The sequence below is a fragment of the Bombus vosnesenskii genome, unplaced genomic scaffold (assembly GCF_011952255.1).
Source record: "Bombus vosnesenskii isolate JDL3184/JDL3185 unplaced genomic scaffold, Bvos_JDL3184-5_v1.1 scf7180000016275, whole genome shotgun sequence".
Lineage (NCBI taxonomy): Eukaryota > Metazoa > Arthropoda > Insecta > Hymenoptera > Apidae > Bombus > Bombus vosnesenskii.
The window spans coordinates 451,489-476,580 of record NW_022884344.1 but is presented as its reverse complement, the minus strand read 5'-3'; the positions used below and the strand labels follow the sequence as shown (position 1 = coordinate 476,580).

Sequence of the window (25,092 nt, the reverse complement as noted above, 5' to 3'; positions counted from 1 at the left end):
GCATCGGCGAAGCAGCTCGTTAATCGATCTCATTTAACGTTGTGATTCTCAACCAGTATGCCGCAGGAATTTTTCATGCGACATACTGATTATATCAGTCACTGACTATTTTTCCTCTTAGGCTTTACACTGTCGAATAAAAAGAACGATAGCTCGTGTGAATAGCCAGTTTTCCAATATAATGTATGCTATGGGAATAAATTCGCGCTAGAAGCAGAGTCAGCGAGATTCCATGGCTCCAAATAAGTCGAGAAACAAGAACAACATTTTTTCGCTTGCAGCTTCGTTTCCGGGGAATTCTTTTCTTTTATTATTTAATTTGTACCTTGCAATTTGTCCAGCTGGACATTCGGTAAATTTTTCTAGCTTAACCACCTAGCACCTACCTAGCACCTTCTAGCACCAACCTAGAAAATTAGCCACTTGACAGCGAAGTCTATTTCCCTCACTCTCCTAATGAAAACTTGTCCTTAACAAATCGGCTCTTTTCGTGTCCTTAGACCCACCCATAACTAGCTTTCCTCTGCCACAACATCGTCACTAAACTTTACTGATTTTCCAACTTTCGAACAGTCAACATCTCTTTACCTGGTTTCTACCCTTAGATCAGTCGCCTACTTAATTTATATAAAATTGTTAGAATAAAAGTGTCATTTACACGTGTCAATTCAGTGTATACTCAATTGTGACTATTAAGTGCATAATAAAGTGTAATAAAAAGAAAGTTAATAGTTGTATTACGGCTCAACTTTCTTGCTTTTTTATAATCTGAGTTGTGACTTGTGAGTTTACGTGGCAAATGTATCGTCGGTCCTCTAATTGAATAGCTTCGCAGAAAAGTCCTACGTGACCTTGGCCACGAGCGGTTGCAAAACACGTGCGTGGTGGGGCTAAGACAAAGGGATGTTGAGGGAGAAAGACGAATTAACAGTCAGTGTCAGTGGAGAAGCCACAGAGTGTGAATCGAGAAATAAGTGAGTGCAAGTTGTGTTGTGGAGAGGGTGTGGTCCGCATGAGAGAGAAAGAGGGAGAGAGAGAGAGAGGGAGCGTTGGATCTGTGATTGACGAGAGCTACAAATTAACTATTGAATTGTCTAAATTATAGTACGTTATTGTATTTAGTTCACGTTAAACAACCATCGTTTCCTGTTTAATCAACATCTGTACAATCCATTCATTGTAAATAAATCGTAATAGTTTACGATACTACAGTACGTAATATCACAAATGAAATTCAATGTAAATCGACAATATTATTGAAACTATTCTGAAAATTACATAGCATGTTTGATTATGTTTCAGATGGGCAACGACCTTGTAATTTGTTTGAAAAATGTTTGTGTAAGTAATATCACAAATGAAATTCAATGTAAATCGACGATATTATTGAAACTATTCTGAAAATTACATAGCATGTTTGATTATGTTTCAGATGGGCAACGACCTTGTAATTTGTTTGAAAAATGTTTGTGTAAGTAATATCACAAATGAAATTCAATGTAAATCGACGATATTATTGAAACTATTCTGAAAATTACATAGCATGTTTGATTATGTTTCAGATGGGCAACGACCTTGTAATTTGTTTGAAAAATGTTTGTGTAAGTAATATCACAAATGAAATTCAATGTAAATCGACGATATTATTGAAACTATTCTGAAAATTACATAGCATGTTTGATTATGTTTCAGATGGGCAACGACCTTGTAATTTGTTTGAAAAATGTTTGTGTAAGTAATATCACAAATGAAATTCAATGTAAATCGACAATATTATTGAAACTATTCTGAAAATTACATAGCATGTTTGATTATGTTTCAGATGGGCAACGACCTTGTAATTTGTTTGAAAAATGTTTGTGTAAGTAATATCACAAATGAAATTCAATGTAAATCGACGATATTATTGAAACTATTCTGAAAATTACATAGCATGTTTGATTATGTTTCAGATGGGCAACGACCTTGTAATTTGTTTGAAAAATGTTTGTGTAAGTAATATCACAAATGAAATACAATGTAAATCAACAATATTATTGAAACTATTCTGAAAATTACATAGCATGTTTGATTGTGTTTTAGATGAACAACGACCTCGAAATTTATGTTTGAAAAATGCTTGTGTAAGCAATATCACAAATGAAATTCAATGTAAATCGACGATATTATTGAAATTATTCTGAAAATTACATAGCATGTTTGATTATGTTTTAGATGAACAACGACCTCGAAATTTATGTTTGAAAAATGTTTGTGTAAGTAATATCACAAACGAAATTCAATGCAAATCGACAATATTATTGAAACTATTCTGAAAATTACATAGCATGTTTGATTATGTTTTAGATGAACAACGACCTCGAAATTTATGTTTGAAAAATGTTTGCGTACGTAATATCACAAATGAAATACAATGTAAATCAACAATATTATTGAAACTTCTGAAAATTATACAGCATGTTTGGTTATGTTTTAGGTGGGCAAAGTCCTCGAAATTTATGTTGAACAATTTTTTTTAAATGCAATACAACAAATGAGATTCAGAGCGGAACAACAGTATTATTAAGAGTGGAAATTATATATAGTATGTTCGCATAGTTAGCATTATTTAGCACACTTAAGAAGCACTATGCGCGAGTGAAATAGATCTAATGGCTACTGGTAATAAATTACATTCCTAGCATGTAGTTGTGCAGGTGAGAGAACTGCTGCATTTTGACAAATAACGAGAAGGAAATGCCAGGTAAGAAATTTCTGTTGTGGTAGGTGTGTACGCCAGTTGTACAGTTAACAGTTGCTATGAAGTTAATTGTATTTTGCGTATTATGCAACGAACGTGCCGATCCATCATTGTCTCATGTTTTGCTAATTAGATAACTGTAAAGATGGTGAAATATGTTCGAATTTACGCGTATCACGGAGCGTTCGTTTTGTATATCTATGCAAAACTGTATGTGCAGCTAAGCACAACTTATAAATTACCACTGTGAATAGTTGAAAAGTACTAGAACTAGAGTTTGCAATCATTTAAGGTCTTGATGTGTCAAGAAATGTTGGCAAGAGAATAATTGTTTTAGTTTTTACGTGGTCCTAGTTACGTGCATTGTGTTACATTTGCATAAAATCTTGCATTGTGTTTATATAAAATATTCTTCGGAATTCCAATATTTATGACGAAAGATTAGATTTCAAAAATTTGACATTCAATTATACAAAGATTAATACGAATTCCAATTTATATTATTATACAGATATTATTCGAATCGATAAGAATTTATCTCTTTATCAACAGAATATCTCTTTAGCAATCAGAATTTATAATCCTAAGCTACGCTTCACAAACCATGGACAATTTTTCTTTGCTAATTTTTTCCCCTCTAGAACTAATAGTTTTCTGAAAAATCAATTTTCAAGGAGATTAGAAATTTCAACTTTCGAGATGTTCTGCTTAGCAACTCGACAGGTGCAACGGCAAAAGCACGAAACATCCGCAAGATGGAAATTTTGCAATTTTGTTGAAAATTGACTTCTTCGAAAACTGTGGGTTCCAGGAAAAGCAGCTTGCAGATTCGTGTTTAGCTCACGAAGAATCACCTACCGAGTGTTGCAAAATCGAGAAAAAGTACAAATTCGTCGAACAGTGTAATTTTTTGTAGGTTTACTCGTTAGTTTTCTACATAAAAATGGATGGATCTTAAATAATGTCGTACTTACTTCGCTGTTCTGTAAAATATAGCACATCCATCTACGTATTTACGATCATTCTCCGCCATCGTCTTCGCTCGAGATTTTGGAGAAAATATGCCATCGTAGCCATCGTGTTTAAGTTCTGGCAGGAAGAAATTGTAGAATTGGTCCGTTTCGACCTCCTGCAGGCTAATTATGTCCGCGGCATAATGTCGTATCTCATCCAGGATCCCTTTTTTCCGATATTCCCAATCGAGCGCCCAACTCGGACAATAACCGTACATTTGCCGAGTCGCATACTTGTCGCATAATACATTGTAACACATCACTGTGAATATACCTGGAACAAAGACAGAACCACTTACAATTCGGGAATTTTACGAAATTAAAGTCGAAACATCTTTTAGAATAATCGCTCTCGCGAACGGATACTTTAACTTTTTTTTTTATAAAGAATAAGAAGAAGAAGGATGAAGATAAGAAAGATTGATAATACGTAAATTGGAATATAAACGTAAATTTAATTGGAAGGGAAAGAATATCTCTGTAAGGTAGACATTTGTTCAAAATTGGACTACGTTTGCCAAAATTTTCTCTATTTCTTAAATTGTTTAAATTGTTTCGTCAAATTATTTTGTTTCAAAGTTTCAGCAAGTAAGAAACAGGAGCATAAAGATATCAAAATTAGTGCCAGTCGAACTGACGATGATAAAAATGAAGTTGTGTGTATGTTCGTGTGTTGGGTACATGTATGAATGTATTTTTTTTTATTTTTTTTTATTTAAAGTTGTTTATTTAGCCCAAGAATACAGTTTTAGATACATATTCACAATAAACGGTGAAACGTATGAATGCATGTGACGTGTGTAAATATTTATATATGCGTACGATATATATAGTAGATGACAATGATCTTTTTTGTAATGGCCCGTGAGCCTGAAATACGAATAAACACCATCACTGTATTTTAAAATATTTATCGAATTATTTAACGTGATAAATTAAAAGTTCTACTGCTTATACATAGACTGCGAATGTATCTGCAACTTTGTGTTTTTATAAACGTAATTACAGAAATGAAACCTAAATAGAAATTTGCCTCGTTTGCTAAATATGTGCTCTATTTTATATATCGTACACATTCTTGCATATTATATGTACTTCGTAGGATTTTTGGAATCTTAAATTTTCAAAAAAACCTACGAACATCCGCGGTCTACTTACGTAGAATAAATAATTCATCGAATATAATCAACAAAATCATAGAATGCGAAGGTGAATGGAAAAGGAATAATTATTTTACATATTGTTCGTAGACGTGTGATTTACATAAAAATTCTCGTCAAAGGTTAACGAGAGTTTAATAGTTATTTCGAATTCATCGACGTTATCATGTCAAATGTACATTGTTTGAACACGATGTGCCGTGAGATAAGCGTCGTTAATGGCTGTCGTGTCCCGGTTTTCCTTCAGATTTCCTTATCCAAATCCAAGTTGGAAGATAGAGACAGTGTAAGTACGTATAGAGACCCGAGCTTATCTTAACGCGCATAGACGATAACGACTGAGAAAATGAGACAAAAGGGAATTCTTCTATAGCTATTTTCCAAAAGGTGCTTTCTTCAGTACCATGTTCAGGACGTCCTAGATGATTCACTTAAGATACGTAAAGAGCAAACGTGTTCGAAGCACATACACATTCGTTCATAATTATTAGCACATCTGCTGAGTTTCATAGGAAACGTGATAATTAGTAGGCGGAGAGCTTTTATGCAAATTTATGTTTTCGAGAATATAATCAAAGAAGTATAGACCAGGCAGACGATTTTCTTATCTATTAGGTCGTCTGAACAGTTTCTTTCGTTTTATAAGGAAATAATAGACGCACAATGTTTTTTCTTTTATATTAGTCTATTGAATTATGCACGAACATAATAATAGAAATATAACGAAATGGGTCATACCTAATTCAATAAAATGATATCAAACAGAAATTGTTGTTCATCAAAATTTTTTTTTTATTATTTAATTTCTACTTTACAATTTGTTCAGTTGGACATTCGATAAATTTTTCTAACTTAATTGCTAAATAACGTGTGGATGGCTATCCCCAGCTGGTTACTATCTTCAAGTTTGACTATTTTATTTCTTCAGTCAGGTGTGTGGAGTGTTTTCTCGACCAAAAGTCTTCTTTTCTATTTAATTTCTACTTTACAATTTGTCCAGCTGGACATTCGATAAATTTTTCTAACTTAATTGCTAAATAACGTGTGGATGGCTACCCCCAGCGGGTTACTATCTTCAAGTTTGACTATTTTATTTCTTCAGTCAGGTCTGTGGGGTGTTTTCTCGACCAGAAGTCTTCTTTTCTATTTAATTTGTACTTTACAATTTGTTCAGTTGGACATCTGGTAAATTTTTCTAATTTAATTGCTAAATAACGTGTGGATGGCTACCCCCAGTGGAATACCATCTTCGAGTTTGACTATTTTATTTCTTCAGTCAGGTCTGTGAAGTGTTTTCTCGACCAAAAGTCTTCTTTTCTATTTAATTTCTACTTTACAATTTGTTCAGTTGGACATCTGGTAAATTTTTCTAACTTGATTACTAAATAACGTGTGGATGGCTATCCCCAGCTGGTTACTATCTTCAAGTTTGACTATTTTATTTCTTCAGTCAGGTCTGTGGGGTGTTTTCTCGACCAAAAGTCTTCTTTTCTATTTAATTTGTACTTTACGTAATACCATCTTCGAATTTGACTATTTTATTTCTTTAGTAAGGTCAGTGGGATGTCTTCTTTTTAGTCTTTTGTCTATGAGAGTTTTGCTCGCTTCGGCAGCACCTGGTTTGGATGTGTTGCCGTTCTTTCCTTGTATTTTTCTGCGTACAAGCCAATTACCCAGCAAAATACTATATTTTTTTCAAATGAACTTTGTCTCTCTGAAAGATTTGGATTATGCCTTCGTTTTTTTTATTTAGTTGTTTACATTCACAATTTGTCCGATTTGGACATTTGGTAGAATTTTTTGGTTGTTTGATTATCATGTGGGTGGCTACCCCCAGTGGGGTACCATCTTCGTGTTTGTTAGGTTATATCCTTTGTGAGGATTATTCATTCGTGTTGAGGTTTTATCTTGGAATAGAGAGAGGAAATAAGTACGATATGTATACCAGTCCAGATTCTCACACTGCCAGCGTTACTTTACGAAAGAGCTCCAAAGCCATGGTGTATTAATACAACTACGAAGACCTACCCGTCTATATTCGGCTGCACCATCTTTGCAGGGTTTGCTCCTAGAAAAAGCTATAAGGCTAAGAGGCTATTCCTTCAAATTGATTTAGAGCTAAACAATACGTACTAGCTTCGAGAACTAAGAAAACCAAACACTAGACAAGATGTAGAGTTCTCCTAGAAGCGAGAATCACTTTGACAATTCGTACACCGTAACACTGGTAGAAGCAGGATAACTGGCAACAGGCCAGGAAACAGAATCGTTTGCTCGCAATTAGATATATCAAACGGCGAATGTTTTCATGCCTATGAATCGAAGATACAGCATCCTCTTTGGATACAGAATCCCTGCCACCTTTTCCTGCAGATAACAGAGTCTAGCGTACCATCCGTAATTATCTGTAATGGATAACTCGACTGCCTCTTCCAGCTTTGCTCTGGCGGAACAAGGCTCGAGCGATTAAGACTGAACTTTCTTCGCTGTTGGCGTTCATTACGTTACGTTGGTTCCACGCAAACGGATTAACAAACCAGGAAGGAAGATTTCGAAAGCCTACTTTATTATTCCGGCACGTTGCACCATTCGATCTATTTCGTAGCGCCACAATTGCGGCCGGTTTCCGATAAAAGGACGCGCCACAATAAACTATGTATCTTTGCTTCAAGATTTAAGCGGCTGCCAGCCGACGAGAGTTTGCGTTAAGCGCATCTGGTCTTACCGGTCGCGTTTGTCTTTAATACTCGCTCGTTCGCGTTTACTCGTATTCACGTTGCTGCACGTAACTTTGCAACATCCCTTATTGAACAGCGAGTGCAGGTCTCTTCGGACTTGCAGTAATAATATATACGAAGGAGACTACGAGTACAGTGGAAGAAGACTTTGAGAGTATGTCTTTTTCCACGCAGGTATCGTCCAGCGTACGACTTTGCCGTTTTCTTATTTTCAAACAATAATTAACATCGGAAACTAAATTGGAACGTTGGAAAGTAAATAGTCGTCGTGTATCTGCAAGGTAAGTTGCTGTTTAACGTGCTAGATGTATCTATGGTGTTATTATCTTGCTTGGAAAATAGTAAATATTAATTGCGTCTTTTGATGTACCGTTTTTGGTAGGAAATGTTTTTAGAGTTTAATATTAGTCCAATAAAAATGTACAATCCAGCGTAGATATTGGTCGGAGATTTCAACTTTCATAGATTTCGAATCAGCTTTGTATTAAGCACGTGTTTAGTCTACAGAATTCTTGGCGATGCTTTGGTAATATCTACGATATTTTAAACGATATTTCGTAGGAAGAAAGTTAATTCGACGTGAAGCTAATTATAAATATCGAAGACATCGTGAGGCATAGATGAAACATGGCCTATTCAATTGTTGCCAATTAACTCAATCCCTCTCTGTCATCTTTTATTGTATTATTAATTGATTATAATCCTGTGAGTAGCTTTGTTAATAAATTGTCGACTTTGTTAATAAATTACTTTTATCTGATACTCGATGAATGGCTGTTTCCTCATGCGAGTTGTAATAAGAAAGTGATTGTCAATGGCAACGTAAGCTATGAAAGTGTTGGTTCCAGCTTCATTCATGGTTAGGAACGGCATTTCCGAGGTCATCGATGCCATGACCTGGCTCAATAGTCGTCAAACCAGTCTCAGGAAATCCGAACAGGTTACTTAATTTACCGTCGCTAGCATGAAGCCAGCAATGTTATTAACAGTACCGCAGAGAAGAGATGATATCCGGTCCTCGAACAGCGAGATGCAGTAAAAATCTGAATAACACAGATCAAGATAAAATTAAATAATAAATTTGAAACGTCAAACGTGGTTTCCATCGTTAATGAAGTCATTATCAAGACAAACGATCGATCAGCAAATATACGTACCTATACTTATCATTAGCACGTATACCGTGTAAATTGATACGAAACAGCATAATTAGCAAGAATCGTTTATTTGAATAGAACATTTTAAGCCGAAGAAATATTAGCTATTTTGCACGCATTAATAATACTCACTATTAGAAGAATCAAAAGTTGTCCGCTTGTGATTACGTTTAGGATCATTATACAAATTTATAGTTTAACAGAATTACCGATAGTTAACACGAAGCTATTCTATCAAAACCAGACAAAATGACTGGTCTTTAAAACATACGTAATAATAGAATATATTTATATTTATTGATTTATTACTTTCTCATGTTATGTAGTAGATCTTTGCTATTATTAATCCATGGTCCCTAAAAGAGGATTGAAACATTTATAAAATTGTAGAATCAGTCATTTTGACCGGTGTGGTGTTTCTAGTGTTAGCATCTAGCGATCTAGCGATCGATCCGGAATTTTTCTGATAACTGATATCATCATATCGAATGATACGCGGTAAAAATTGTAAAAACGTGTGGGAAGCTGTAGAAAACGAGAAAATTGGTTAATTGGGGTTCGATAAACAGGTTACAGGACCCTTTTACGCTTTGACAAGTATCAGTCATTTCGACTGGTATTGGTATAAGTAGCCTTGATACAAAATTATTTCGAGTTTGAATACATAACAAACAAAATAAAATTCATTATATTATTCTTTTAGTTATCACTGCGAAAGTCATTACATCATTGCGGAAAAAAATATAACATGAAGTAGGAATTTTAAAATAAAATTGTAAAACCAGTCGTTTTGACTAGTGTGGTAGTTCTAGTGTTAAAATGCTGTGAGTTTAGTTATTAGCGACCATGGTAAATTTTCGTTAAAGTCACGTACGATCCTTGAAAAGTGTTCTGTATACAGATACTTAATCTTGATTACTTTGCATTTAACAATAAAATGGTCATAAATTTCATCGAAGGTGTCTTTTCGTTTCGTTTCTACATTATGAAACAACCACGAAGCGATTCTACCACCCTGAGAGATGGAAGACGAAATCTAGGAGAAAATTTTAGATCAATGAGGTGAAACTTATCTTACTATTGAACTATGAAAATCTAAGGAAAAGACCTCGGATTAGGTAAGAAAGATGCATAGAGCTAAAGAAAAAAAAGAAACTTTTCAAATTAAACAATAATATCTCGAATCAATGACTTTTATGACAAAAGTTATTTTTACCCTCGAATAGCTCTTTTCAATCTCTCGCGCCTTTTATTGAGCGAGATAAATTGGAGTTTCATGGATGCCAGCCCATGTAAAATCAATTTTTAAATTATCACTAAGTAAGTAACATTTTTAATTTAATTTAATTTTAATTTGCACTTTTTTTATTTATACAGTTGAAGGTCTAAATGTGTCTTGAGAGTTTGAAACTACTGCCACGAATTCAAATTGTTAAATTCAGTGTTCAATGTATTAAATGTTACCAAATTTGGAATATAATATAAATATAATTTTTGTTTAATTATCACATAGATAGTTAAAAATAATGAGTTTAATACCATATCTACGTCCTGTATGTACACATTTATATGTGGTGCATGAAATATATATGTAACATAACCCTATTCTTAAACTAAATTAGAAATGAAATATTTTTTTCAGATATTAATTAATCAAAATAATGTTGCGAAAAGATATTTACATGTCAGCAGAGTACTTCATAAAATACAAGCTGGATGTTATAGACCAAAACCAAAGGTAGTGCAACCACTTACATATGAAATGGCATATCCACCACATGAAATTGCTGCTAAAAAGTCATGGAACTCATGGAATACATGTAGGCATGTTTTATAATTTGTTTTACTAATAAAACAACTTTTAATGGTAATATTAAATTAAAATTATATACAAAATTTAAAATTTGTTTTAGTTTTATATTATGTTCATTCAACTTTTTATATATTTACACGTTATTTGAATATATATGGATTGTTAAATGTATTTTTTTCTTTTAGCAAATGTAAAGGATGGATACCAGCCCATGTAAAATTAATTTTTAAATTATCACTAAGTAAGTAACATTTTTAATTTAATTTAATTTAATTGAATACATAAAAAGCAAAATAAAATTCATTATATTATTCTTTTAGTTATCGTTGCAAAAGTCATTTCATCATTGTGGAAGAAGATATAACATGAAGTAGGAATTTTAAAATAAAATTGTAAAACTAGTTTTCCTTGGAAAAGACTTATAGAAGAAAACTTGATTTTTATTTAAATGGAAACCAGCTATCAATAGAATTCAAAAAAGTTTCTCAAGAAATGAAATTATTCAAAGATATTAATTTTTAATTGATCCATTGTGAATGATTCAATTTTTATTTGTCTGTCAGTAAACGTTATCGATGACGGAGATCTAATTTTTTGAAACTTACCAATAATCGTTATCGATGGTCCGAATTTTATTTTGGTTACCGATAATCATTATCAATAGCGAAAAACCTTTTGGTTACGTTCGACTACCATAAGTTTTATAATTAGTATCTTTTTACTTTGTCAATGAGTAATGTTAATAACAACTGACGATAATCGAAAGTAACCAGAAAAATTTATTGTCGTCGATAATGGTTATCAGTAACGAAAACAAAATTCTCCTCATTGATAACGATTAATGGTAACGAAAAAAAGTACCTGTCGTTTATATTCGTCACTAGTAAACAAAATTAAATTTCCCTTATCGATAATGATTATTCGTAAACAAAAAAAAAATTCTCATTATCGACAATGACTACCGATAATCAACAAAATTTGGATCTTTTGCAATAGTTATCCGTAATCAAGATTTCTTAGTTAAAAGTATTAACTTTTATGTCGTGACGTCTAAAATATATCTTATAATAGTTTACTCTGGTTAGTAAGATAAATACAGAAAAGAAGCTACAGTTCGAAATCATAGTTCACATAAATAAAACATTAGACTTTTGGAAAAAGCTAATTTCTTCGGACAAAGAAAAATTCATATATTCAATTTTCGACGGTACAGATGAGCTGGTCGAAATGGTTGTAACAAAAATGTAAATGACTAGAGCAACGATTATATATACGGAAACAACAACAATTCCAATAAAAGCCTCATTGTGTCGTTATAAACGTGGGAATGATAATGACGCATAATTGCTGTCTTCCAAAGAATACGTTCGTGAGCGGCCCATAATGATCATGATTGTCAGGGTCGTCACGAGAAGTGCAAGAAGTAATTTGCACGGTCCTGCTGGCATAGTCGTTAGTCGCATTCCGCGTTGCTGCACGTACGGACTTATCACGACCAACAGATTTCAAATAATTCCACGTGTTTCGAGACCACAATGCAAGACAGGAAAAAGAGTAGTCAGTGGTATACTAGTGGCCTATACTTGAAATTTCAGGACTGGATCGACCCATGCTTTCTAATTGCATCAAATGAATTTTCGTTGAAACGACGCAGCAGAAATTACAAAATGGAAAACCACGTCAAAACGTTTTGTATTGTCCTCGTGTTCAGAATCCACTGCCGAAGCGGTTCCCCGTGCAGTAGCTGCACAGTGCATTCAGCAGGTTCCGTGTTATCGAGAACACAGTTTTTAAGGCGCATGAAATTTTATTATCATTCAACGTACATGCTTTTCCTATACATCCAAATCTGGTAAGTAGAGGCCACAAAATCAAAAATGAAAAGGATGTTGATGAAGGTTGTTGACTGATTCACCGAATTTGTGTCCCCCGGCCAGACTATAGTCGATCATCTGTAACTGGATCAGACTGTAACTGGATCACTTTACGCAGACGTACTTGATCGTCTTTGGAAAGAATTCGTAGGGTCAACCGGAACACGTACCAATTACGAGAATGGTTTCTCCTGCACGACAGTGCTTCAGTACACTAGTCGTTGATTACCTTCGTTTCCATCATTCGTTTCTATCAGCAACCTTTTGCTAGAAAATCGGTTGCAGCGATTCATCTTTCACTCTTCCATCTTCTACTGTCCGGGTTTGGCGCCTGCTGACTTGTTTCTGTTTCCTAAGCTGAAAGTGGCACTACGAGGATAGCGTGTTTGGACGATGTAGAAACGATCCAGAAGAGCGTGACGGTTCTTTTAAGTCCAATTTCAAAAGAGGACTATGCACAGCGAAAGGATGCACGTTGACTAATAGATAATGAAATTTTATTTATCTGAAAAACTGTGTTCTTAATAACGTTGGTCCCGGAACTTCCTGAGCGAACTGTGTATACGAGACACCCTGTATATTGCAGTGTAGAAAAGCTGAAGAATAATGGAACGTTTGTAACGAAACGTTCAAAAGGCTGTAATTAAATAAACAGATCAAAGAAGAGATAGACGAAGCTACGGGAAGAGAAGAGATTGACAGTACAATCGGGTCATTGGATGTAATAACAGCGGCCTATTATTATAAGTAATGAATAGCATGACTCATAATGAAATGATTTATCTCATTTATTCCATAGTCAATCAGACAATGGGTTCCTTTTAGTTGACCACAACAGTGGCGATGGGAGCGATGGTAATAGTGACGGTAGTGACAGTGGTATCAGCAGAAGAACGGTTGTTCGCGCTGTGTCTTTCTGGCACTGGGTTTCTCTAGCTCTTTCACAATATCGTGGCAACGCTTGCAATAAATCTGTGGTGTGGTGCGATATGGCAATCGGCAGGCTGCGTGACATTTCGATGCTACGAAACTCACTGATGCTGTGATTCGATGTTGATCGACGGCCAAGGTATTCGTCGTTGGATTAGGCCACGTCATTTGGTCACAAGGTAGCATTTATTATCGTTGCAACGTGCTTTTGTTAAAACAATTTTCTATTTCGTACTATACAGTGTTTAATAATCATTTAATTCAAACTGAAAGGGATCTGCATTATTAGAATGGCCTAATATTTGAAGGAGCTACTATCCGAATATTGAGTTATCTAAACAGAACGTCTGTTAGTGACAAATGCTGTTCGTAATTTCCATATTTTTCTGTTTGAAATACCATTCTTACATTTAATAATAGGATGTCTTAGCTAAATGAGTTCAGCTAAATATCTGCCTTATTTATGGGTGTATGAGAGTATTTTCTTGTCAGGACAAAGTTTAGCTATTTGAAGCTTTGTAATGTGGCTTGTGTGTAATACAGTTTTATGGAAATGATTGCACTGAGAGGCATCATCGTGATCCGCATCAACACCTGTTTTGGTATACGTAAACAAAGATGTACTCAACAACACACTTGGTTATTGATTTTGGCAACTAAGTGATTGAGGATTTTGTCATTAGATGATAACCCAATGCCAATCCAATAGTTCCAGTACATCTACAACAAATCATGAACTTACGTTCTACAAAGATCTTCAAAAGTACTTCATTAGAGGAATAATAGAATGATGGAACGAAGAATAGAGAAATTTAAGACTTATCAAGCTACGTTAAGTCTGTAACAATATAAATGATGACAATCTGGCTTTACTGTTGAATGGAAAAGATCAAGTAACATTAACTCGATTAAGAATAAGACACAACTCTACCTTGTTATCAAAACTGAGCTAAATATTTGTGATATTTAAGGCATATTGAGCTTCATCGAAGGTATCCTAATCTCCTACCTTAATTAGAATATTAGAAGGGTACAACATGACCTGACAAACTATAAAACTAAATAACATGCTATAAAAAGAAGACTCTGACAAAAAAGCTCCAGATTTTCTGAAAGATATTGCTTTACAATAATTATGTGTTCTGTCTCATTGAGCATTCTCACCTGGTCATTAATAATCTTAGGAGTTACACGTTGATCTTAAACACATAATAAAAAAGAAAGATGACGTATAGTACTAGACATGTGGCTGATGCTTGTATTCTATTTAATATAAGTAGGAAAAGAAGATGATGAGCTGCTAACAGTAAACAGTGGATGAATAATATTGTACGTATGTTTCTTAACTAACGTGCCATGCTGTGTGAGCCACAGGTGGCTTACATGTACTATACTTTCTGTTTACACGGTTGATGTTTGCAGAATAAACAGATAGCTTATTATTGTAAAATATTTCAAATATTTACAGATAATTAGCGATTAATTATGTGTGCAATTACGTATTCGTAACTATGAACAATAGAAATTTCATGTTTTATATTGTATCATACAGAATGTCCACTTTAAACGCATATATGTTATCTATTATTTCATTATCTATTGAAATTGTTATTGTTATTTCAATCAATCAATATTGTTATCAATTGTTATATACAGAGATATCGATACCAATGTATTTCTTTAAATTATTCTATTATCATCAATTTATTATACATTTTACGATGTATTCAACGATATGAATGGGACGTGAAGAATATGATCGATGTACGAACAGCAATTTCCGGTGTCTTTATAAATGTTTATGCTAAGTTTTAAATTGGATAACACGGAGACGATGGATAATGGGATACAGACACACGTACCTTTGCCTATTGTCACAGAGTAAAGTGATTTAGCAATGAAAAGGAAAGCAACAAACTAATCTTGAGAGCAACTCGTCTGCGTGAAATTACTAAAAAACTACTTACAAATATAATCATGGAAAACGTTGCAACTAAAGTATTAGAAAATGTTTGCTTAAAAATCATTAAAAAAAACAGCAGTGGTTTACTTTGGTTACTACAAGATAAAATTGGAAAATTAACAAATTGTTGCGTTCAACAATGATGTGCATATTCGGACAATAATTTCAAATGTAGCTAAAATATTTGTTGCATTGACTAAATGTGAAGTTTGTTTTTTCGACCGAAAGTTATAGGAAGCTTACATGCAATGACATAATTACTATGTAAAATCCTACAGAGCTACATTTACTGTAAAAAGCGTAGGATATCATTGAATACATTCATATTACGATGTATTATTTAAAAAAAGTGGAGTCTATGTTATTTGTATTATGTATTTAAAAAAGGTCAGAAATATTAGCATCAAGTAGTACACCATACCGTAATGTTTGTAATAAATTCCAAAAAAAGCGATGGCTTTGTTTCATCGTATGTTTACATGTATCTGTGGTAAAACTACAGTTTTACTACGGCTGTTTATACGCTAAACATCAAGATTTTAAATAGAAAATACAGCATGGGCCACCTGTGGCTCACATAGCATGAAACATATTAATTAAGATACATATGATATCACTTAATCACTACTCATTGTTAAATTCTCATATTTTCGAATACTACGTGTTCTTTAGTGATTTATAAATATGGAAAATGTGGAGAAGCAAAAGAATAAAAACTTCGTTTCATTACATTTAGTCAATGCAACAAGTATTTTAATTATATTTAAAATTTTTTTCAAACATTGCATATCACATACATTATTAAAGGTATCGTGAAATACAAAAAGACGATTTGTTGATTTGCAATTTTATCTTAATAATTGAAATAAAACTGGACTTCCAATAATAATTGAAATTACTTTAATGAATTTTACAGAAACATACTGTGATGCCTTAATTGCGACATTTTTCAATATCGTATCTTTATAAATGCTTAGGAAACGAAAATTCAATTCAAATTTTCTCTATCAGTTTTAATAGAAAGTTTTCATAGACAAAATTCTTACAGGAAGAAACTTGGTAACAAGTTAATATCGCTGTCTTTCTAGATAGCACACGTGCATTTCAAATAATATTTAATACTTCCAACAAATTAGGTTCGATCTTGGAAATGATCAAGTTTCTTCAGAAAATCATTTATATTTCTCAGATTAATTTCTATATGTAATAAATTTATTAAACGCATTGTAACTTACATGTTGGTCTCGTCCTATTCGGTCTCGTCAATGGAATCCATGGTCTTTGAGGTGGATGATTTGCAGTAACTGAAACAAGAAGTTTGTATTAATTAGTAAAGGCAGCGCCAAATTATAAAACGTAATTAATGACATATTTATGAACTAATTTACGCATTTATCAAATTATATATTTGTATATTATACACGTGTATTTTTGGAAGACTTATTTTATTTATTTATTTGTTTAAAGTGGAAAATCAGCAAGTCACTTGTAATCATTTTGAAAACTGAAGGTCATTTTAATATTGTGCAAATAATGAGTGCATTTAATGTGTGCGAATAAATTTTCTGTAGTTATTCACTGAAATATTTACAACGTTTATTACGTAATTAAGATGAATCTGTATGAATACCAAACAAGTATCAATTCCATGCATAGCAATTAGTTACAGGTGTATGCTGTCAACTTAAGTACTATCGAATTAAACATAGCATACTCTCAATTGACAACAATTGCATAAAATACGAAGCGATATTTTAATTATTAACAATATTAACCGTTATTAAATTAGAGAAAAATAATTAAAAAATTCCAAGTACTCGATAAAAGATTAGAGGTAGGGTTTAATAAATAATAATAGATAATGATAATAGAATAAATAATAAAAGAGGTAGTTTGGAGTTAGAGTAAGAATGTTTTCACAGACCAAAGTGTTCAACTTTTGGAATTTTTGAAAGTTTGGTGCTAAAGCACTTGAACGATATACAGAGTGGTTGGTAACTGGTGGTACAAGCGGAAAGGGGGTGATTCTACGTGAAAAAAGAAGTCGAAAATACAGAATAAAAATTTTTCGTTTGAGGCTTTGTTTTCGAGAAAATCGACTTTGAATTTTCGGTCGGTACGCGTGCACTTTATCGCGTCTCGTTATAACGAATCTCACTGTAGATCGTTGTCTCGATGGAAAAATGAAAAAAAAATTTATTCTATATTTTTAACTTCTTTTTTCGCGTAGGATCACCCTCTTTCCGTTTGTACCACCAATTACCAACCACCCTGTATAATCTCATCAATTTTGTCTACTTGAAGCAGTTACTACCCCGCGTCCGTATCGAAATCATTTGTATTAACGCGTGACTTTTTAAAAGAAATATAAATGCTATTAAAAATGATTATTATTATTTCCATAGTATCATACCAGCTGTATATTTATGATCCATTAACGAACCCCAATTTGGCTAACATAGTTGAACAAGAGCTACGTGAACCGATTTACCAAATAAGTGGCTGATATATAGGTTACGTTTTATAGTACCGTAAAATGACCCACTTCTCGCAGAAGCTTTAAAAGCGGAGCAGTAAAACAGAGAGAAAGAGGGTGAACGAGGAATCGGAATATATGAAGAGGTACATAGCGGAGAGCGTTAACGACTCTCCGGAAATGGCGGTAACAACCTTGAAACCCAGAGACGTGACTCAACTCTGGCACAAATGGCGGTACATTAGACAAGTGGCAGGAGCAAAGTACGACGAGGCGCGAAGGTAATCAAAATTAACAATTCAAAGCCTCTGACGTCGTACTAGTCGTAGAACGTGTTGAAGACTCGGCAAGAGTGCTCTTGCCTTCGTCTCCTTATATCCGCAACCAACCAGCTAGTTGACAGACAGAGTTCGGGTAGTAATCTTCCAGTTGAAGACCAGTTCTAACGAAATTCCTCCAACATAGAGGAGCTGGAACTCTCGACTCGTAATTTGTTCGTGTTGCCATTCGACGCAATTCATTTGCTAAATTTGCCCTACGTCATGTCACGACGTACCGCTGTCCTCAACAGAATTCCAAGTTGGAGAACGCCGAACCGGAAATTGAACTTAACTTTCTATTTAGTTTTCGCAGCCAGTTCCAGAAGTTCACAAGTATGTAGCAGGATCAATTGCGGAAGGCTTGGCGAACGTTAGAGAACTCGCTCGTCAAGAAACTTTCGACAACTTTAGCCTTCTCGTCAGTCGCGCAAACGTAGGACGGGGAAAAAACGTTTCGTTCTGTATTAGACGCGCGAGCGTTTATTAAACGCTATCCTGTTTCATTATTGAACGAATTCTATGCAGAAAATTATTTGACGCAACGCGTAATGTAAGTACAATCGTTCGTTGTATCTTTGAATGAGAATAAATTACGTCAGTAGCAATTTTGATAATTCTCCGATAATCTGTTTGAGATAAATTGCACAATTCTGAAACTTCTAAATGCGTGTTAAGTAAAATTTGAGTGAGAAAATTGTACAGAGTGGAAGAATGATCAACTTCATCTTATCTTACTATGCCCAAATTATTGTTTAGTCAATTGGCTGATCTTGATAAAATAAACATAAATGAATAACTAGATAAGATAGAGATAAGAATTACCAAGCGAAGAAGGAAAAGAAGCGCCTGTGAACTGGCGAAGAAAACTGTGAATAAAGACTGGGAAGAAAAGTGCTTAATCTATAGTTTCTAGATCGAGGTACTTTAGTTTGGAGTAGTTTACATTAGAATCGAATAAGTAGGTTTAGCCATTAATTTGAACATAAGTAGAGAAGAGTCCATACTAGCAGATCTTGGACGAAACACTCACTTTCTCTCTTCTCACATTGTGTCTAAGGTATAGGTCTGTTAGGTGAGAGCCTTACTGAGGAGTCCATACTAGCAGAACATAAATAAAAGGCATAAGTAGAATGTTAGCGATAAGAGTAGATATCGAGTGACATCCACAGAATAGGACACTAATGTGCAATATACGAAGTAAGAGTGTCAGGCCAAAGAGGTATGATATATTATATTTGATATATTATATTATCCCAAAAGTTTCTTTCGTTTTATAAATAATAGAAATTTTAGAAATTTTAGAAAGAAAATGTAGAAATAATAGATCCACAACAGTTTAGACACACAAAATATATAACAACCTAATTTAATGGAAAGTCAAGTCCCATCCTGTGACACCTAGGACTTAGGATCACATAATAAATAACAACAATAACCAGATAAGATAGAGAAACAGTAAGTGATGCGTGACTTTTTCACGAGTACAACGAAGTGTCTTGTTTAATTTGAAATCTCATGTGAATAGAAACTAATACACAAGATGAATCGCACAAAGCATTGCAAACTACCTTTTCTGACTCTGCTGCAGACTTGCTGTTTTTAATTAAATGGGATACCACAGTTAATTATTTGGAGCATAACAAATTCCTTGGAGAAGGAGAAATAAAAAATGAAAATTTTTTAGATGGAACGACATGTTAATTTTTCGTTTGCATAAAAGTTACAGAATGTTGTTTGACGCTTGCAAAGTACTTTCATGTGCAGCAACTAATCATGCCAGACCCTTTCCATCCTAGTTTTCATCTTTGATTTTCGGTTTAATTCTTTAATCTCCTTCTCCGAGTTTGTATACTGTCCAACTTGCTTTTATATTACTGTTTGTTCTATTTTATTTATTTGTTCTGACACGTTTAGTTCGCAGTTGCCACCTGTGATTTGCGATGCAATTTATGTTCATTCGTATTCACTGTAGTTCGTTTCATATAGTTTGATACAAGTAGTTTGTTTCATCGTATTCTCTTATGTTCGACGTTTTGAATGGCCTTTCATAAGCCTGCGGATTCACTGTATAATTTAATACGAATTGGATGAGTGTTGCAGCAACTGAACGTTCAATGTATTTGTAATTTATTTCTTCTGGTAATAAACGCTCATAGAAAACAAGGACTAGCCATCGTGCTATAAATGTTGTACTATAGACATTTTGTAAGAATGCTCACAATTCTCCTTTGTAATCCTATTAACAGAACCTCGAGATAATCCAGTGCCAACAGTAACAACGTGAATATAAGTTAGTGGATTTTTTTCAAAATGAATAAACACTAAAAAAGCATCGTCAGCATTTGTAATCAGATTAGATCTATTTCTTTTCTTCTTGCAATCTTCCCACGAGTTCTTAAAGTCTTTTCAACGTTATAAAATATCTTTTACGTCTCTCTGGATATCTCGTAGCGCGCGCACACAACTGCAACGTTACGTTCATCGAACATGTAGAGTATATCAATCTTTTTATTATACGAATACATTTTTAGCTATCTAAGGACGAACCGAGACACTGAAACAGTTTTAGCAGCGCCAGCAATGCATTTGTTTATCGTTATTTCGTAACGTGAATGTTCCCATTTTCTAAAAGTATATGAGGAAATATACGTTGTTTCTGAATGCCTTGATGTAATCCAGACTCTGCGCAAGTTATGTTTCTCATATTTACATTCCATTTGTAACGCGTTTATGGTCGCTAAATTTGCTACGATAAATATTGCAGTCATTTATTGCATTCATTTAAAAAATATATAAGGTATGTCAATATGAAACCGGAATTTGTGTATAGAAAATACACGTTTATTGTATGAAAATGATTAAAAATATTTTATTCGAAGTATTGCCCATCGCTAGCTATACATTTTTCCCACCTGTCTGGCAATTGGTGGATGCCACGCCAAAAAAACTGTCGCTCTTTTGAGGCAAACCAGTCATCGAGCCATTTTCGTACATTTTCGTAAGAAGCGAAGTGCTGGTCAGAAAATGCGTGTCCCATCGATGCAAATAAATAGTAATCGGACGGAGCCAAGTCTGGTGAGTAAGCCGCGTGCGAAAGTATTTCCCAACTGAACGCTTCGATCGTTTCCTTCACCGGTTTTGCTGTATGCGATGGTGCATTATCACGAAGCAAAGTTACTTTGTGTCGCCTTTTTTGATATTCTGGTCGTTTTTCACGCAAAGCTCGATTCAAATCGATCGTTTGTCGTCGGTAGCGCTCGGTATTAACGGTTTCGACAGGTTTTAACAGCTCGTAATAGATCACACCCTTCTGATCCCACCAAACACAGAGCATTGTCTTCCGTCCATAGCGATTTGGTCTTGTAGTCGATGTCGGTGGTTCGCCTGGAGCTACCCATGATCTTTTACGCTTAGGATTCTCAAAATATATCCACTTTTCATCGCCAGTCACAATTCGGTGGAGAAACGACTTTCTTTTGTATCTGGCAAGCAGCATTTCGCAAGTGGTTTTTCGGTTTTCCTGCTGTCTTTCATTCGGTTCGTGGGGAACCCATTTTCCCACCTTCTGGATCTTTACCATGGCTTTCAAACGCATGGAGACGGCTTCTCGTGTCACGTTTAATCGATCAGCGAGTTGTTGTTGCGTTTGAGCGTCATCCTCGTCCAACGGTGCTTGCAATTCGCTGTCTCGAAACCTTTTCGGTGGTCTCCCACGTTCTTCGTTCCTCGCGTCAAAATTGCCACTTCTGAATTTTTTAAACCACTCAAAGCACTGTGATTTACCAAGAGCATGCTCACCGTAAGCTTCGACGAGCATTCGATGCGATTCTGCAGCAGTTTTCTTCGAATGGTAACAGAAAATCAATGCTGTCCGCAAATCGTAGTTTCCAGGCACAAAATTTGACATGTTCAACACCATTACAAACTACGCTGTTGTATGAAATTTGTATTGTTCTGTGTCGAAAATGTTTGTAAGATGTCAACAAAGACTTTTGGCATCAATGACGCAGTTTAGTGACAACTACATTATCAGCTAGGACCATCTATAGACAAATTACGGTTTCATACTTACAGACCTGATATATCATCTTTCCACGTTAATATTCCGATGATCGATACCATATTTTGGAATCCAAGACCACCTCAAGATCGTAATATTCTATTTCACTTCGTTGGAGGTGTCAGAGAAAATAGCGATAGCTACAACTGATAAATAGCTACAACTGATAAAAATTAAGAAGAATGACGAGACTCGTATGTTATTCAGGAAATAGTTACGAACTTTGTTACAATCAATTTAAGTGGAATTTAAAGCAATGGCAATGGTAACGTATCGTGAAATATTTCTTCTTCTCTTTTTTAATTTCCAGGTTGTTTATATACTATTACGACAATAAATAAACCTTGCGTGGAACGTTGATATGCGGATACTTGTTCGGTAGCTCATAGCCGTACTGAGTACTTGATTATTGTTAGCTATTTATGTTTACTGAGTGCCGAGTTAAACTCAACTAAATCGGAGGTCTGTTGGTTGGAATCTCTTGAGTTTCCTCTTTACTCCACTTTCTACCCAAAGCGTTTTTGCCGATTGATTAAAAGATGAGAGTTTGTTCTCGTGTCTGCTTGCGTGGGTAATTATTTCTTCTTTAGCGGATGCTATCTGCAAACCTCTGCGTATTCAATTATTTCCAATCGAATAAATACACGATGAATTATAATCATTATACAATTCTACGTTCACGATCAGTGTCCATCAGATACGAAAAATAAATTCTAACGGTCTGCAACGAATATTATAACCATGTTATAGACAATACAGAAGATACGAACCGATCAGCTCAACATCTACCAGTTACTCACGATTGTCCTCCTATGCTAAAACGTTTGTTTATTGTTATTTATAACAGAAGGCGAACGAGCGTGGAAATTATAAAAAACTACCCTGCAATTTTAGTTTTAAATGTTTGCTTAAACATCTCTATATTCGGTACAGTGTTTCACGACGAAGAACGATCGTCAAGGATCATTTTTATATGAACTGAAGTATCATCTCATGCTCGTAATAAACTCTGCTACGAGCTCTACCAAATTATTAGGTTGTCCGAAAAGTGTCTTTCTTTTACAGACACGTCTCTCACAACAATATATTTTTATACAAACATGAAACCTAATCTGTCGAACGTTGTAATCTTTATCTTGATAGAACAAAATGGATCATACGTAAATCGATAAAATAATATAAAACGAAAAATGTTGTGCATCCATTATTTCCTTATAAAACGAAAGAAACTTTTCGGACGACCCAATACTTCGAACTCCAACGAAATACAATAATATTTCATATAGAAATGCTAAAAAGTCATTTCCATGCGAATTAACTAAGCAGGTACGATCTTACGTGCAAAGATATGGTAACGTAGCCGAGTGTAAGTGTAACGACGATTCTCGATACATCGTCCGCATTCCGTGAAACCTTGCAATCCTAATTAAGATCTTTCGTTGTGGACTGGTTTAACGCTATCCGCCGACTAAAGGGTAGCCACGGACACGCATAAAAGAAGAAAGCGACGACCGCTGTGATTCCCGGTATATAGTATTTAACTGTTTTATTATGTTCGTATATCGCGTCGAACAGTTTTTATAAAGAGCCGCTGGAGCCTCGGCGTAGCTCATTCCTGAGAATCCATGTCTCGTACGGACCCGAAGAAGCTGCGAAAAACAGCATTCTAATTAATGCTGATCGGCTCGAGGCGAATTCCAATTTAGCGAACCACCCTAGTCAGTTAATGCTATTAATTAAATGAGAAATTTATTTTGTTATTCGTCGAATGTTAAATAATATTTCATAAGAAATATCATATCCTTAATTTAAGCCGTGGTCACCGAGCTATGTAATGACGCGGCACGCAAACAGGTACACGCGAGCGTGTCATGCCACCGAGGTTAATGGCATCGCGCATAATGACAGGCTGCAGTCACGGTGAAATCAATAATTACGATAACAGGGTTATGGTAACCGTGCCACGCCACCTTTTCCCACGTGTGATTTAGAAGCTGACAATTTCAACGCGCGCCCACGCTTTCCTCCTAGATAACGTATCGGCTGTTTATTGGATCGCGAGCTGCACATTAAAGTATCAATAAGGTCAATCGAAACTTAAGCCGATTTTACGCTGCTTCAGTTCGAGGAAATACGGCGGATGGACGCTGCTTTCATCCTCGACTCAACCTCCAGTATTTTTGCTCTAATTAGTTCATTAACCCTCGGACAACCGTGACGTGTTTATCTTGATGTGACATCAACGTGATACTTGTCAACGCCACATAGTACGTGGAAATCATTATATTTATTTCAAGCAGGTCTGTCTATTATAATACGTACTTTTATACTCGTGTCGTAATACGTATATATGTTGTGTGGAATAAATATCATTTATAGGCTAATTATCCATATCTCAATCATCTTGTCGATTTCGGTGATTTTGAGTATGTTGCCGGGGTTATGATTCCGAATAATTTTTTCCTATACGTGTAACCGTCGCTCGGATTTAGTTTGAGAGATACTCGCAAAAATCTACCGGTACCACTACAGTGAATTTTCCCTACGATTGTACGTCCCTGACAGCGTATGCGTCAGTATCGGTCAGTATAGAATGAAATCTAATCGAAATCTATACAGGGTGGCTGGTAACTGGTGGTACGAGCGGAAAGGGGGTGATTCTACGCGAAAAAAGAAGTCGAAAATATAGAATAACAATATTTCGTTCGAGACTTTGTTTTCGAGAAAATCGACTTTGAATTTTCGCTCGGTACGCGTGCACTTTATCACGTCTCGTTATAACGGATCTCACTGTAGATCGACGTTATTTTTTTAATTTTTACAATTTTTAAATTTTAATATACCTGTA

The 25,092-nt window shown here is 34.7% G+C and overlaps 1 protein-coding gene and 2 long non-coding RNA genes across 4 annotated transcripts in view; 2 read left to right on the top strand and 1 right to left on the bottom strand.

Annotated features, from left to right (window-relative positions):
- LOC117242670 (CCR4-NOT transcription complex subunit 6-like) overlaps window positions 1-25,092 on the bottom strand; it is a 126,099-nt gene that overhangs the window by 11,712 nt on the left and 89,295 nt on the right. For both annotated transcript variants that reach the window (XM_033509546.1, XM_033509547.1), the window contains exons 2-3: window positions 16,624-16,692; window positions 3,715-4,027 (exon numbers count right to left, since the gene is read on the bottom strand). In XM_033509546.1, coding sequence (XP_033365437.1) covers window positions 3,715-4,027; window positions 16,624-16,692 — 382 coding nt within the window. The remainder of the gene's footprint in view (window positions 1-3,714; window positions 4,028-16,623; window positions 16,693-25,092) is intronic.
- LOC117242692 lies at window positions 9,609-10,836 on the top strand. Its single transcript, XR_004495316.1, has 4 exons — window positions 9,609-9,632; window positions 9,710-10,128; window positions 10,451-10,628; window positions 10,807-10,836. It is a non-coding gene; the product is annotated as an uncharacterized LOC117242692 (long non-coding RNA).
- LOC117242698 lies at window positions 12,823-13,604 on the top strand. The gene is made up of 2 exons (XR_004495322.1): window positions 12,823-13,242; window positions 13,321-13,604. It is a non-coding gene; the product is annotated as an uncharacterized LOC117242698 (long non-coding RNA).